Below are 15,253 nucleotides of genomic sequence, written 5' to 3' on the forward strand. Positions count from 1 at the left end.
CTATCTAATATATCTATCTAAACTTTCAAACTTTAAGCTTTTACACAAGCTTTTACTTTCAGACAAGGCTTTTTCAAGCCAACTTCAAAGTTTGTTTGCAAACTTTACTCATCTAGTTATTAACTAAAATAAGTGTTAATAGCATACAAATAGATAGTATGATTTAAATATTAAATCATTGAAAGATTTTAAAGATTTTTTTAAAGGGGTCATATGATGTTGCTAAAAATAACATTATTTTGTGTATTTGGTGTAATGAAATGTGTTTATGCGGTTTAAGGTTAAAAAAAGTACAGCGTCTTCACAACATGGCGGTGGCAGCAACAATAAAGTTATCTTCTTTCTTTGCGTGAACATTTGGGTGGCATTATGCAAATCTTCCCACATCGTGACTTAGACATGTGGGGGCGTGTTTAAACGAGGCGTTTTAGGAGGGCATGGACCAGTCTTACCTTTTATAAAGAATATCTCTTTGGGTTTGAGACTTTAGTCTTTGCAACTTTAGGGATCTTATCTATTCACGAACAGCTTGTAACACTCCAAAGAGAAAGGAAAACTTGAAATCGTATCATATGACCCCTTTAAAGAAAACAAGGTCCGGACTTGCTTATGTCAATCAGAGCGAAAAATAAACTGGACGCCACCTACTGGCGTGCTAAAGGGTCAGCAAATGAATCTGAACTAATCTTTTTGGTCAACGGATTCAAAGGAACCGAGTCACTGAAGTGATTCAAACGCCGCACAAACATTTGGAACGAAGGAATCTTTTATAAGAATTCACCGTATAATACTGTATCCTGAATTAAATAAAGGTTTTTAGCTATTTATCTAATACTGTAAACATCCGTTTTTTGTTGTTATTTGTTGTACCAACAAGTCAGGAAAGAAACACATCGTAGTCGAACGATCACATTAGTTGTCAAATTAATTTTGCTCAAATTACTGTGTTGTTCTAATCGCATATTGATTGCTCGGCTGCTCATATATGATTCATATATCATATTAAGACAGAAGATCTGGGCATTTCTACATTTAAAATCTGCGGAAGTAAGGCGTCAGCTGGTGTGTCACATGATCGCCATCATGTGATTTGTATACAGGGAAACGACCTGTTTAGACAGTTGTACTCATCATCAGCAAGAAAGACAAATCTCAAGAGAGCCTGAGTGTCTGATGTTCATGGTCACTCAGTCCCACACTCACCATGGCTTGGACAAAATACCAGCTCTTTCTCGCCGGTCTGATGCTCACCACAGGCTCTATTAACACACTCTCCGCAAAGTAAGTAGCACGCACGCGCTAGATGGTGTTTGTTTACATGTGATTTCTGCTTACTTATATTAACTGAACTAATTGCCTCTATTAATAGGACAGACAAGGATGCTTTCACATTTTCTTTTACAAAACTGTACTCCGTGTCCTTATTATTTTGTGAAGATGTGTCATTTTATTGTGTAATATCTCATGGTTTTTTGTTAATGTAAGCAAAAAAAATAGATGAAAGAAAGACTGTTTTTCAGTAACAACGTATGCACTTTACATATACAGACGAAATATTTTAGGACAAGATGATTAGACGACTCACGTGAAATAGTGAAGATCCGACGTGTCGTGACATGTTGATGCTGCAAAATCAGCAATTCTGCCACCAAAACCCTTGTGACTATTAGTCAGTAGTGCAATCGCAGCATTCAACTTGCTGGTCCATTTAGCCAAGAAGATGTCAGCTGTTAAGTAACTTGTAAATTGATACAGCTTTGTATCTAAAACAAGCTTGATGTTTCTAGGCAGATGGTATTTGATACCACACTTCACTCAGTATCTGCTGAAAAACTGACACTGATGCATCTCTGTTTTAACACTTAACTATATTTGTACACTCGTTTCTTACAGTACCACAATGACTCTTCTTTATAACCAAATCTTTCTAAAATCAATCGTCAAATTGTTAAATCTAAAGGAGCTGTTAAAATCTATTTGTTAAAGTCTTGCATTGTCATTTCATGGTTGTAAAAATGACATTACTGTACCATGTGCATAGTTACTTATTAAACCTATAGTGACTTAAGTGGAGTAGTTTAAAGGGGGTGTGACCAAAAAACTTTGAGAACCACTGGTTTGGACAAACGGATTTGCGTGCTTCCCAAACTAAATCTATCTTTGAGCCAATGTTTGCTATGACTGCGTTATTTACTGTTATACTGCATATTAATGCACATTAAGTTGGATGAATTTTAATATCACATTTACACATTTAATGACCTTTAATAAATCTGTTTGTCTTCTAGATGGGCTGATATGTTCTCTGCACCTGGATGTAATGGTACCCCAGTTCATGCCTTCTCCCACCCTTTTGTACAGGTAATGATATTTATCTATCCTCGAGAAAACAACACACTATTCACATCAAACTTCGCTCTCAGCATTTTTTTTTTCAGTACCTCTCAAGAAACGGAGAACTGAAAGAGTTATTTATGTTTTGGCAAAGTGAGAACTGGTTTTGACTCTATGTCCTTCTCTTCATATCACTTTTCCCTGTCTCTGTCGCTTTTCCTGCATGCATCTTAATAATAAATTACTCCTTTCTTCACCGCACATCTCCTCGTCTCACCCTTCCAGGCTGTGGGAATGTTTTTGGGAGAGCTGTCCTGTCTGGTGGTGTTCCACATTCTCCTTTGTCATGATCGGTGCAAACCTGAGCCCACGATGGATCCGGGCCAAAGTTTCAACCCCCTACTTTTCCTCCCCCCTGCCCTTTGTGACATGTTGGGAACATCCATCATGTATATTGGTGAGTATCCAACGTGTGTGTGGAGTATATTGTGTCAATAGTCTTTAGTCCTTAAAAGGTAGGTTCACCAATTTACAACCAGCTTTGTATCGTTACAGTGTCAGCAGTATAAGTGAATGAACTGTGTATTATCTTCTTTAAAACTATATATATCTATTCTTTTTATTCTTGGATTTACTTAAACAGGTTCTGTGCTTGTGTATTCATTCCTCTTTGTTTATATCTCTAGCACTGAACATGACCAGCGCCTCTAGTTTCCAGATGCTGCGAGGAGCTGTGATCATCTTTACTGGACTGTTGTCTGTAGCGTTCTTAGGACGGCGACTGCAGCCCAGCCAGTGGATTGGGATCCTAGTCACCATCCTTGGTCTGGTGGTGGTTGGCCTGGCTGACTTTCTGAGTGGCCATGGGAATGACTCCCATAAGCTCAGTGAGGTTATCACAGGTCAGTAGTTACCTGCTGCTGAATGTTTTGAATCATACGTAATGACTATTTGTCTTTTACAAATCAGAAAATCTTCTCGTAGGCTGGATATCAGGATTTTTTCTTTATTTGATTGTATCTTGCATCTCTATCTGATTGGACTGTTGCACTGATTATCTTTTGATCTTGTTTTATAGGGGACCTTTTGATCATCATGGCGCAGATTATTGTTGCAGTCCAGATGGTCCTGGAGGAGAAGTTTGTTTACAAGCACAATGTGCATCCACTGAAGGCTGTTGGGACTGAAGGTAAAATTTTGAATATATTGCCATTATTATTATATTAAGTCTGTAAACAGGATGTTAACAGAGGCCAGAGACGCTGAAGATGGACACAAAGAGGAGAAAATACTGTAGCAGGCAGAGCAGCTCATTGTTCACGATGTGCGGAATAGAGTCCGAAGTCAGAAAGAGCTTTATTGGCAAGTGTGTTTGCACATACAATGAATTTGTTTTGGTAACAGAAGCTTCCAGTACACAGAGACAACAACAACACACAGATAATAAAAAAATAAAGATATATGAATAAAATACACCTATGTATATACTGTACATAAATGGGGCAGTCGTAGCCTAATGGTTAGGAAGAAAATAATAAATATTGAATTGGGGGTTTATATGAACGTGTTTCTGAGGGGAACTGACTGTCTTTAGAAACGTTTACATGGCGTTTTCTTTTCATCATGCCTCTGTATAATGCGTATTAAAGTAGTGTTTATAAGGGCAGAGCTGCTGTGTTTACAGCGGTAACCAAGGAAATGCTGTATTGCTGCTGTTCCATAAGCGCCACCTACTGTCAGAGAGTGAATTTGCGTCTAATTCAGCTCATCTGCTGTTTTTGTTTTGTGCAGATGTTTTATGTAGCATAATTTCACAAAGCTAAAGTCAGACCATTCTGTTTTTGCTTCAAATTCTGAAATTATACAGTCTAATTTAAATCAAATGTGTAGAATCTCTTTTTGGATCAATTCGTGATTAAAATTCAGTGGTTGTATCTAATTTCAAATGGCTATGAAAAATCAAGAATGGTAAAACTGAGTAAAGAATATGCAATGTTATTTTACATGTGACTTTTCAATTTCTGTACCTGAACACCTGCAAACATAAAAACCTAAAGCATCATTTCATTTGAATCTTTGTTCTATATATTTAATTGTGCTATTGCTTGTAATTTGTTCATTTGTTATTATTTCCTGACTGTTCACTTGTCTTTAATATCTTTGGACTTTATATTTATTAGGCTAGTAGTGGTATCGAAATTGGAAATGAGAGTTGTAAAAAATTTAACTGATATCTAAAATTTTGGTGTTTTTTAGAATAAAATATATAACATAGGTCAAAAACAATGATAACAGCCACTATTTTATTTTTTTGTGGCAGGGCCAGTGAAAATGTAGGCAGGGCAAGTAAAAATTTGAACCACTGGCTCGACCGGGCCAGTGGAAAAAATCCTTAGCATTGAGCCCTGAAGTATATTAATGCTACTTATTAATAATGTTATCATAATGATTATAGACTTTTATGTTATGTCACATGCTACGGTTTAAAAGTTTTGGGCCAGTAAGATTTGTTTGAATGTTTTCGAAAGAAGTTTCCAATGCTCACTAAGGCTGTATTTATTTGATCAAAAATATAGTAAAAACAGTAATATCGTGAAATAATATTACAATTTAAAATAACTGTTTTATTTTTTTATATATTTTAAAATGTAATTTATTCTTGTGATAGTAAAGTTGAATTTCAGCAGCCGTTACAACAGTCTTCTGTATCGTGATCCTTCAGAAATCATTCTAATATTCTGATTTAGTACTCAAAAAAATATTTATTGTTATTATCATTGTTGAAAACAGTTGTGCTGGTTATTTATTTTTCAAAATTTGTTTGAATTGAAAGTTCAAAAGAAATGTATTTATGTAATGTATTTAGTCTTTATTGTTTGATTAATTGCTAGAAAAGGCTAACTGTTAAAAAGATTAAATCCGCAATAAATCAAAGGTAGTATAGATTAATGAAACAAACAATGCTGACTGGCCTACAACTAAATGTTGTCGTTACCATAGATGTTTGCTAGACCCTTTTTAGGAGATCTCCGTTTTTCATTTTAGCCCCCCTAAGTCTGTGATTAACTTATCTGTCAGTGCTGTTACAAATGAGTGATTATATTTTCTGACTTGACGCAGTGGCTTCTGAGGTTATTTCACTCTCAGTCCTCCCCATTCATTGTTACTGTCAAATCAGAAAAATGCGGCCAAATATGCCTTTGTTAATGATGAACACCTACTGACAAACAGGCAATTTTGTTTATATATATATATATATATATAAACGTATCAGTTTAGGAACACTTCTTTGATTGATCTGTTTCCCAGTGTCTTAGTTGTCTTCTCTCTCTCTCTTAGGTTTTTTCGGATTTGTCATCCTCTCTTTGCTCCTCATCCCAATGTTCTACATCCATGTGGGAAGTTTTGCAGACAACCCACGGCAGGTCCTTGAAGACGCGTTGGACGCCTTTTGTCAGATTGGTCATAAGCCTCTCATTTTACTGGCACTTCTGGGCAACACTGTGAGCATTGCCTTCTTTAACTTCGCTGGCATCAGCGTCACCAAGGAAATAAGTGCCACCACTCGCATGGTGCTGGACAGTCTGCGTACTGTGGTCATCTGGGTCATGAGTTTGGCGCTGGGTTGGGAGGTATTCCACGGCCTACAGATTTTAGGCTTCATCATCCTACTCCTTGGTACAGCGCTGTACAATGGACTGCACAAGCCCTTGATGGCCAAATTGCCCTGCTGCCCTGGAGAGCAGAGAGCAGAGGAGGAAGAAGCCCCAGAGAGAGAGAGGATGCTTGGTGAAGGAAAAGCTGCAAATGAGAGCTAATATTGGACTTTGAACAAAATGCTGTCCACAAAGCATTTTTGTTTTTAGTTTTAACTGTTATTTCCATTTTAAGAAAGAATAACGTTTTAGTATTGTTTTAGAGTTTGATTGGGATGCACGATATTATCGGACTGATACTGAAACGGATATGAAAAATGATGCTGATATGTCTTGCCGATAAGAGGAATGAATACCTTAACTCACATGTGCTCAGGGTGTGCTAGTGATTAGATCAAGTCAGCAGTGTGGCTCATTCTTGAAGAAAATTTTTGTCTGAATGATGATTAGATTGACTGTTTTGGATCGCTGCATTTAATCTGTGAAAGCACATACAGAAAAGCGTTTGGTGTGTGATAGAGTAAACAGTAATAGCACGTGCAGTGGCAGCAGCGGCAGCCTCCCCCAGGTCCTAAAGCCCGTTCTGTAAGGAGTTTTAATCTGTAGGGAGCGCTGTTGGCCTACTTCTAATTAAATTAAAAGTAAAATAGCCTACCAAAATAACATTTAGACTGTTTCTGAATAAATGAAGCAGTAATTGATGTCATCAAATAATGAGTATGTTTTGATTTAAAGGTCAGAAGCTATAGCTTACATGAAAAAAAATCAAACATGACACTTGAAAATTAATTTTATATATACTGATTTATTCTTTAATGTGTAATATGTTTTATTTTTTAAACAAATCATAAGCTCAAAGATTTTCAGATTTTTTTTACAGCTCTTTTGCTTTAGACCATCTACAAATGTTAAATCTTAAAATTGAGTCTAAAATGTTAGGGTTAACACTGCATCTTTCTGGGGGAAAAATGCAGCGATTGAGATATATAGTTTATTTAGGCTATAGTTAAAGCTTCAATGTACTGTCAAAACCTTTGTTGTTGTTTATTTAATTCTAACAAATAAGTTATTGTTAAAACTTAACCAAAATTAAAAATATTTTGCTTATAATTTCTGCATAGGAGAGACTTGGGGTTGTTTCCAAACAAAAGGAAATATATCGTTATCGGCCAAAATGAGTTGAAAAATATCGGCATATCGGATATCGGCAAAATCCAATATCGTGCATCCCTAGATTCAACACTTAGGAACCATCACTACTTATTGCCTAAAGCCGTTTCTGTGGGCATGTCTCAACTGTTAAAAAAAGGATAGTTGTGCTTGGATTTTAAAATTGTTTTGAATGCAAATTTTCACTTTAGGAAAGGGAACCATTTTTACATGATTCCAATGCCAAACAAATCTTAGAATAATATTTTAAGGTTTTTAATCCTGTGTTTTATAGGTTTCAAAATCTTTTTTTTTTTTTTGCTTACATGATGTGCTGTTGTTAGGATGACATTATTTCTCTAAACATTTTATCTGAGGAATATTTTTAGTGATCTGTGAACCGGGTATTGTGTACTGACAAGAAAATCTTCTGTTAGTCCATGTGTATTTGCTTTATAAAAATATGGAAATAGCACTCAGTAAGTTTAATGCCAGTAAATATTTTTTTTTCTTTATTTTTTACAGAGTAAGATACAAGGAACCCTAGTCTCAAAAACAGTGTAGTGTTTACTACAAGTATAAAACTGACATCTGTCTGCATAAATGTATAAATTCCTCTCATTCTTATAAGAAACATTTGTACATTGTGGATGCATTTGTTTGTGTTAAATGAAAACTGGAAAAGGACAGAACTGTTTCACTCAGTGACTATTAAATTATATTAGATTAATTACAAGTAATACCTATATCTCATATCTAATTATGTGTAACCACTATTGCTGGTTTCTGAGTGCATTTAGAACTAATATTGTTTTCCTAACTAAATGTTTGAATTATTTTTTATATTTTGAAATGAATGTTTGCCTAATTCCACAATGAAGATATGTGACCAAAATAAGGATAATGTGCTTTTTTAATTTAAATCTTAATTTACGTATACTTAAATGTTCAGCGTGTGAGCATAATATCCTAAAGCAAATTTTAACAAAATGGCCATCAATACGAATAATTATAAAAACGGTGACACTTTACAATAAGGATCCATTAGTTAACTAACATTAGTTAAATACAATTGTTCATTGCGTGTGAGCTCAGGTCCATTAAGGACTATGAAGTGATACAGCTTTTGTTTTTAATAATGTATTATTAAATGCTGAGTCCGTATTATGTTAACAAATGAAACCTTATTGATAACCATTCTGTTTTAAATATCATTTATCTATTAAAATATTCATGTGATTATTATTCCAAACGATGTTTAAAATCAAACCCATTCGACCAGATGTGACGTCACATATCGGTCCGCTCGCTCAGGCATCATCGCTGCTGCTGAGAGAAGTGAGGCAAATAACGGGAACTTCAGTCGTTTCAAAACGTTATGGGATTATTATGTCCAGAGCCGTTGTTTCTCATATCATCATGGTGTGTAGAACAAAAAAGATGTTTTGAAGTCTTCGGAAACATCTTGGACCATCGCTGCAGACAGAGGTAATAATGTACACGCCGGGTCCCTCAATGAACGCGTGCTGTCCGTTTAGCGAGCTAGTCCGCATTATTAGCGGGATTACAGCTGTCACAACATTGTGTTGCCAATGTGTAACCTGGCAACCGTATGTTCAATAATAGCTGTATGTTGCGGTGCCGATGTTCAATTTGGCTAATTAGCTAGCGCTGTGTCGCTTCATTGCGGTTTTTTTTTTGCCAACCTTTGGCTCTGGTTGATGCTTTAGCTAGCCTGTGTCCCATGTCTCCCCGTTATCACTGGGAGCGGAAAGGACAGAGAAAGCCTCAACCAACATCTACGAGACAGCGGCAGTTTTCAGCATAGCTTGTGGATGTTAGCATAAACTAAAAGGATTACAATTCAATAACACAGCCAGCTATTAAAGACATGTAACAGGCCAGCTGCAGCCATCCTTAAGATGATCCTCATTAAAAACAGTAACTTACTGCATGCAGCTAGTATGGACTGTCATCCATCTGTTCTGACTGGTGGAAAAAAAATGATAGTATTGCTAATACAGTACAGATTTAATGATTAAAGCTTGAGTAAAACCTTTTAATAGCCTTGGGTCCTTTTTAAGACAGACAATAATTTTATATATTTTAAACTATAATATTTCTGTGCTCCAATCAAATTCAAATTTATTCAAATGTAAAATATTCATGTCAGTTTTGTTTTGATTTATATATAGATAACATATATATAGATATAGAAACATACAGCAATAGCAATGATTGCATTTTTGTTTTATCGTTGACATAAAACAGAGCCCAGGTTCTCTGTCTTACAACTAAGCATGCGTATAAGCCAATATTTTGTAGTCTTTGTGATGTGGATTTACAGATTATGTTTCCCTGAGTCACTGTCTTGCAGATATAGTGAATTTTATTCTTGTTTCAGGCCTACAGTAAGCCTGTTCCTTAAGGATTTGACTGTATTTAGCTCCATCAGTTTTGCTCTGCACCCTAGCAGTCAGTCAGAAAAAAAAGAATCAGGACAGGTTCTTATACAGATCTTACCTAAAAGACAACCTTATGACAGGTCAGATTCATGTAGTTTGGGTGCCTTTACAGAAGGTCTTTTTACGAATGGATGGAGCCAATAAAATGCATCTTTCATTATTTTTGTCTTGTCTACAGCTACTGTAGGTAAAGAAATCTCCCTTATGTCTGCAAACTACTCTAGAGCCTTTAATTTCTACTGTAACTCTGCAGTTTCAACTAAATTAAGCCTTTTTAAAATCTACAAATCTGTTTCGTTTCAGTGAGGACCCGAGCTCACTGATGTGAGGTGTAGATCTTCTCCGAGTGTGCTCAGTCCACTCTTGAGCCTCAGGATGAGTGGGTCAGGGGAGCAGACTGATATCTTGGCTGTCGGGAGCATGGTCCGGGAGCGATGGAGAGTGGTGAGTTGTTTTGAACGAGCTGTATTTACGAGGACAAGGCTTCAGGACTATTCAAATACTCACTGTTAGTTTCGTAGAGATGTTCTGATAACTGTCAGATACTTTTATGTAAACTTTTACTTACTTTTTTTTTCCTTTTGAGCTCAGTCAAACGATACACTGCAGGTGTGTTGAGCAGTGCTAACATCAGCACAGAAAACTATACAGGATGCTGACTAATAGTAATGAGACACAGCATTAAATTTCATGACAAAAGTGTTGTTTTGCTAGGACATTTTTTTCAAGGCAGTATTTCATGCCTGAACAGAATCTGTTTTGTAACATCTGTTCTCTGACACAAGTTTGAAAGCTTTTTAGTCAATTATAGAAGGAAAAAATATATACAGTACATTACCTTTCAAAGGTTTGGGGTCAATATGTTTTTTCTTTTTTTGAAAAATTTATATTTTTATTCAGTAATGATATATCAAATTGATCAAAAGTGACATAAATGCTGTTCTTTTGAACTTTTTATTCATCAAAGAATCCTGAAAAATAAAATGCATCACATATTCCACAAAAATATAAAGCTGTTTTCATCATTGCTAATAATAAGAAATGTTCTTGAGCAACAAATCAGCATATCAAAATGATTTCTGAAGGATCATGTGACACAGAAGACTGGATTAATGACTGCTGAAAATTCAACTTAGACATCACAGGAATAAATTACATTTTAAAGTATATTAAAATAGAATTAAGTAGAATTCTAAGTAATTCTAAGAATTAAATAGAATTAAGAACAGTTAAGTGATAATATTTTACAATATTACTGTGAAACAAAAACATGAAGAAATCCTATCGACAAAAAATGTTTGCATAGTAATTTGTTTCAGGATTTCTTCGTCGTTCATTCAGAATTTATCTTTCTTATCTAGTTGAAGAAAATTGGCGGGGGTGGTTTTGGTGAGATTTATGAAGTCTTGGACCAGGTGACCCAAGTCAATGTGGCTCTGAAAGTGGAGTCTGCCCAGCAACCCAAACAGGTCCTGAAGATGGAAGTAGCAGTTTTGAAAAGACTTCAGGGTAAAATTAACACAGACATTTAAGATACTGATTTTTTTTTATTTTTTTAGTTAATGTATATAAAACAAGCATGAAAACACAATTTGATGAGTCATTTTGCACTGTGTGTGCTACTCTATTTTGGGCAGTCATACATGGCCAAACACAAGGGGAATATTAATTAAAAATACATATGGATTTGTTTGACATTAACCATTTTTACCTTGACCCATTTCGTAGGTAAAGACCATGTTTGTCGTTTTGTTGGCTGTGGGCGCAATGACCGCTTCAACTATGTGGTTATGGAGCTTCAGGTGGGGTATCAAATGATTTATTCTTGTTTCTTGATGGGACGTTATCACACACAACTCAAAGTAACACAACAACCCTGATCTCAGTCACCTGAAGTGATGTTTGTCCATTGAACTGCAGGGAAGGAACTTGGCAGACCTTCGACGCAACATGAGCCGTGGCACCTTCAGCTTCTCCACCACACTCAGGCTGGGCCGACAAATCTTAGAGGCCATCGAGAGCATCCACTCTGTGGGCTTCCTGCACAGAGACATCAAACCCGTAAGAGTGCTCTAAAGATTCTGCTCTCTCACAGACAGCCCTGGGCCTAAAAGCACTTTTAATGTTGACTAAAATTCATGTTTAACAGGGCCTCATTATTTCTTTTTAGACTATATAAACTAGTCATCTAACCTTTTTTTTCCTCAAATAGTCTAACTTCGCAATGGGTCGACTTGCCAGTACGTGCCGAACCTGTTATATGCTTGATTTTGGGTTGGCACGCCAATTTACAAACTCATGTCAAGAAGTCCGTCCAGTAAGTAATCACAGATGTCTTTAAAAGCTTATGTTTATGAAATTTCATATAAGTGTTATAAATGGACAGTTCACCCCAAAATGAAAATTCAGTCATCATTTACTCACAGTCCTGTCATTCCAAACTCAAACTCAAATTCCAATTGCTACGTCTCAAACTCTCATGAATGCACCAAAAAGGATAGTGGTGGATGTCAAGATGTTTAATTGAATACTGACTTAAATTTCAATGTCAGAATTTTGACTGAATTTTCATTTTTGTCTGAATTATCCCTGTAATGTGTTTCTGTATGTTTACTTATGTCTGCACATTCTCTTTTTTTGTCTAAAGCCACGTCCAGTGGCAGGATTCAGAGGAACCGTCCGTTATGCTTCAGTTAATGCTCACAAGAATAGGGTAACTCCTCTCTCTTACATTCTCAAGCTAATGGCGGATGCCAGTCAGGTGTCTTATACACAGCATGTCATGTTACTTGTTCATATTTCACTAAAATGTACATCCTTCTTTTTTTTTTTTTTAAAGGAAATGGGTCGACATGATGACCTGTGGTCTTTATTTTACATGCTTGTGGAGTTCATGGTGGGTCAGCTACCCTGGAGAAAAATCAAAGACAAAGTAAGTTCTGCTCTGATCATAATTTTCCGTGGATAAGAGATATGCTGGTGTTCTCAGTCCTGCCATCAATACAGGAACAGGTCGGAAATATGAAGGAGACATACAACCATCGCCTCATGCTGAAACACCTCCCAGATGAGTTTAGTGTTTTTCTCGACCATATCTCCAACCTGGACTACTACACTAAACCGGATTATCAGGTATTGAATTTAGCCTTTCTTGACCATAGACTTTGTAAACCAATCACTAACATGCTCTCTCATTGTGTTGCAGCTACTGATGTCAGTCTTTGACAACAGCATGAAGAGCTATAATGTGGTGGAAAACGACCTGTATGACTGGGAAAGAACAGATTCAGAGGACACACTTAATGTTGGAACCCTGGCAACCACAGCCCAGCAGTTGACCCGCCTCACACCTGCATATTTGGGGTAGATGTCTAGCATCTACAATGACTCAATGATATATTGGGTCTCTATATAAACTGTTTGAGGTCTACATAAATTAATGTTTTTCCTTCCAGCATGGCCAATGCCTCCGTGATTCCGGGCGATCTGCAGCGTGAGAACACAGAGGACGTCCTTCAGGGTGAGCGCCTCAGCGAGGCTGATAATTGCGCACCCATCCCAATGCAGCCTGCACAGGGAGCAGATATCTGGGAGGATATGGAGCACAGCCATGACCGAAACCTCAACCATGTTCAACCACTAATCAGAAAGGTACTATTCAGACAGAACAACTGCTAATCTCCCCTTTTAAATACCTGCAAATGCAAACGTTGCCTTTTGGCAAAATTAGCCGCTCTGACATTTAAGGGGGGAGGTGGGGGGTTATGATGATGCCTAATAAAGTAGTGTTTATAAGCACAGCACCACTTTATAGCTGAATTGAATGTATTTAATAATTGACAAATTTTGCAGCATCCACACTGTTATTGAACTGAATCAACATTGATCTTGAGAGTCAAACTAAAAAAAAACAATTAGGCCTATCTTCTGTAGAGCTGCTTATAGCGGAATTGAACGTGTTTCATAATTTCATAACTTTACAGTTGTTGAACTGAACCAACACTGAATTAAAGGGGTCATGAAACTGCCTTTTTTATTATTTTGTGTTCTCTGAGGTCCACTTATAATGTTATAAAGATTTTTACATAAAAAAAACAATATTTTAGCAGTAATAGGCTATTTTCTGTCCTGTTTTGACCCCCCTCTCATCAGAACTCTCCGTTTGAATAGGCGTGGCAGATTGTAGACTCGGAAGTAAACGCCCACCACTATGATTGGCTAACGGTTTTGCATATTTAAAAATCTGCATGAACGTTTGACATCCGACATCCTTCACAGATGGACTCTGCTGTGATTTAGGTTAAAAACGCATAAATACGCAATCATATCAAACGATCTGTAATAACAGACAAAGCAATAGTGATCACGTAATAAAAACAGTTACTCACGCTTGTGTATTGCGACATTACTGTCGGATCCAATATAGTCGGCACTGAATCATCTTTTAATTTCAGTCTTTCAGAAAATCCGGCGTCGAATTGTTTGGTCTACAAAAATGGCAGACGGTCAACAAAATTGCAGATGGGCTAAATAAAAATGCAAATTCAATCTCTGACAGTAGGTGGCTAATATACAAAAGCAGAAATACAGCAGTTACCCCAGTACAAGTCAAGTCACCTTCATTTATATAGCTTTTACACAATACAGATTGTTTTAGAGATGAAAAAGTTTCACAGACTTGATTGTACAGGGGTAACTGCTGTATTTCTGCTTTTGTATATTAGCCACCTACTGTCAGAGAGTGAATTTGCATTTTTATTTAGCCCATCTACAATTTTGTTGACCATCTGCCGTTTGTCTAGACCAAATATGTATAATATACAACTGTAATGTGAGTTTTATCATTTCATAAAACTGTTTTTGTCAAAACTTGTATTATTTGAACTGAAAAGTTGTTGAAATCATCATTTTTTTATGGTCATTTTACAGTTTAGGATAGACAGTGATGTTTTTTCAAAACAGTATTGATACCTAAACAACACATAGTTCTATTCTAATATAAAAAAATTCTGAAACAATTTCAACTGCTCCAAAAAATTTTGAAGAATTTAAAGAGTAGGCCTGTTGTTACCTATACCCCACCCATCACCTTTTTCACTGGTTCGGAGTTTGCAAGTATGTATTTAAGTCGGAGATGGTCATGAGCTTGTGTTTCTGATTCAGGTGGCTAGTGAGGAGGAGCGAAGCAAAGAGGGCAACCAGAGCCCCAACAGTGGTTCCATCCAGGGCTCTCCCAGACGTGTGCGCTCAGAGACCTTGCTCATCGACCGTGTGGCTCCTCTACTGAGAAGGATGCGCCATAGTCAGAGCATGGGGTTAGACAAAAGACTGACCCCTGAACCCAAACCCACAATTGAACGCTTCCTTGAGGCCTAGTCAGTAAAGAAAATCCTAATAGTCTTCCTTATAAATGTGAATAGGTCTCTAGAGATGTCATAACCACTTCTCCTTCTTTGTCTTATTAGTTTAGGGAAGCAACGTCCAGGTCTGGCCCAAGACAGGTCCATCTGTCGGGTCGAGCAGGGCTCGTTGGAGGACGAGGAGGGTGCGGCCAGCAGCGGTTATGTTGCCGTCAATCTCAGCCCCGTCCCACAAGACTCACAGGAGTGGGTTCTAGTGGAGCTTGAGGGTGGTTGCGGTTCAGAAGGA

At 36.9% G+C, this 15,253-nt stretch overlaps 2 protein-coding genes across 2 annotated transcripts in view; both read left to right on the forward strand.

Annotated features, from left to right (window-relative positions):
- Positions 1-1,091: 1,091 nt before the first annotated feature.
- LOC107665330 (solute carrier family 35 member F6-like) lies at positions 1,092-6,363 on the forward strand. Its single transcript, XM_016456159.1, has 6 exons — positions 1,092-1,281; positions 2,289-2,361; positions 2,620-2,791; positions 3,021-3,236; positions 3,413-3,523; positions 5,674-6,363. Exons 1-6 carry the CDS (start codon positions 1,205-1,207, stop codon positions 6,150-6,152), a joined length of 1,128 nt encoding a protein of 375 aa, XP_016311645.1. The 5' UTR covers positions 1,092-1,204; the 3' UTR covers positions 6,153-6,363.
- Positions 6,364-8,431: 2,068 nt separating this feature from the next.
- Positions 8,432-15,253, forward strand: part of LOC107665301 (tau-tubulin kinase 2-like) — an 11,506-nt gene continuing 4,684 nt past the window's right edge. The window contains exons 1-13 of the mRNA XM_016456126.1: positions 8,432-8,627; positions 9,908-10,048; positions 10,966-11,113; positions 11,333-11,406; positions 11,525-11,665; positions 11,817-11,921; positions 12,252-12,317; positions 12,444-12,536; positions 12,611-12,736; positions 12,810-12,967; positions 13,060-13,255; positions 14,768-14,979; positions 15,070-15,248. Coding sequence (XP_016311612.1) covers positions 9,980-10,048; positions 10,966-11,113; positions 11,333-11,406; positions 11,525-11,665; positions 11,817-11,921; positions 12,252-12,317; positions 12,444-12,536; positions 12,611-12,736; positions 12,810-12,967; positions 13,060-13,255; positions 14,768-14,979; positions 15,070-15,248 — 1,567 coding nt within the window. The 5' untranslated portion in view covers positions 8,432-8,627; positions 9,908-9,979. The remainder of the gene's footprint in view (positions 8,628-9,907; positions 10,049-10,965; positions 11,114-11,332; positions 11,407-11,524; positions 11,666-11,816; positions 11,922-12,251; positions 12,318-12,443; positions 12,537-12,610; positions 12,737-12,809; positions 12,968-13,059; positions 13,256-14,767; positions 14,980-15,069; positions 15,249-15,253) is intronic.

This window comes from Sinocyclocheilus anshuiensis, unplaced genomic scaffold, assembly GCF_001515605.1.
Source record: "Sinocyclocheilus anshuiensis isolate Anshui unplaced genomic scaffold, SAMN03320099.WGS_v1.1 scaffold199, whole genome shotgun sequence".
Lineage (NCBI taxonomy): Eukaryota > Metazoa > Chordata > Actinopteri > Cypriniformes > Cyprinidae > Sinocyclocheilus > Sinocyclocheilus anshuiensis.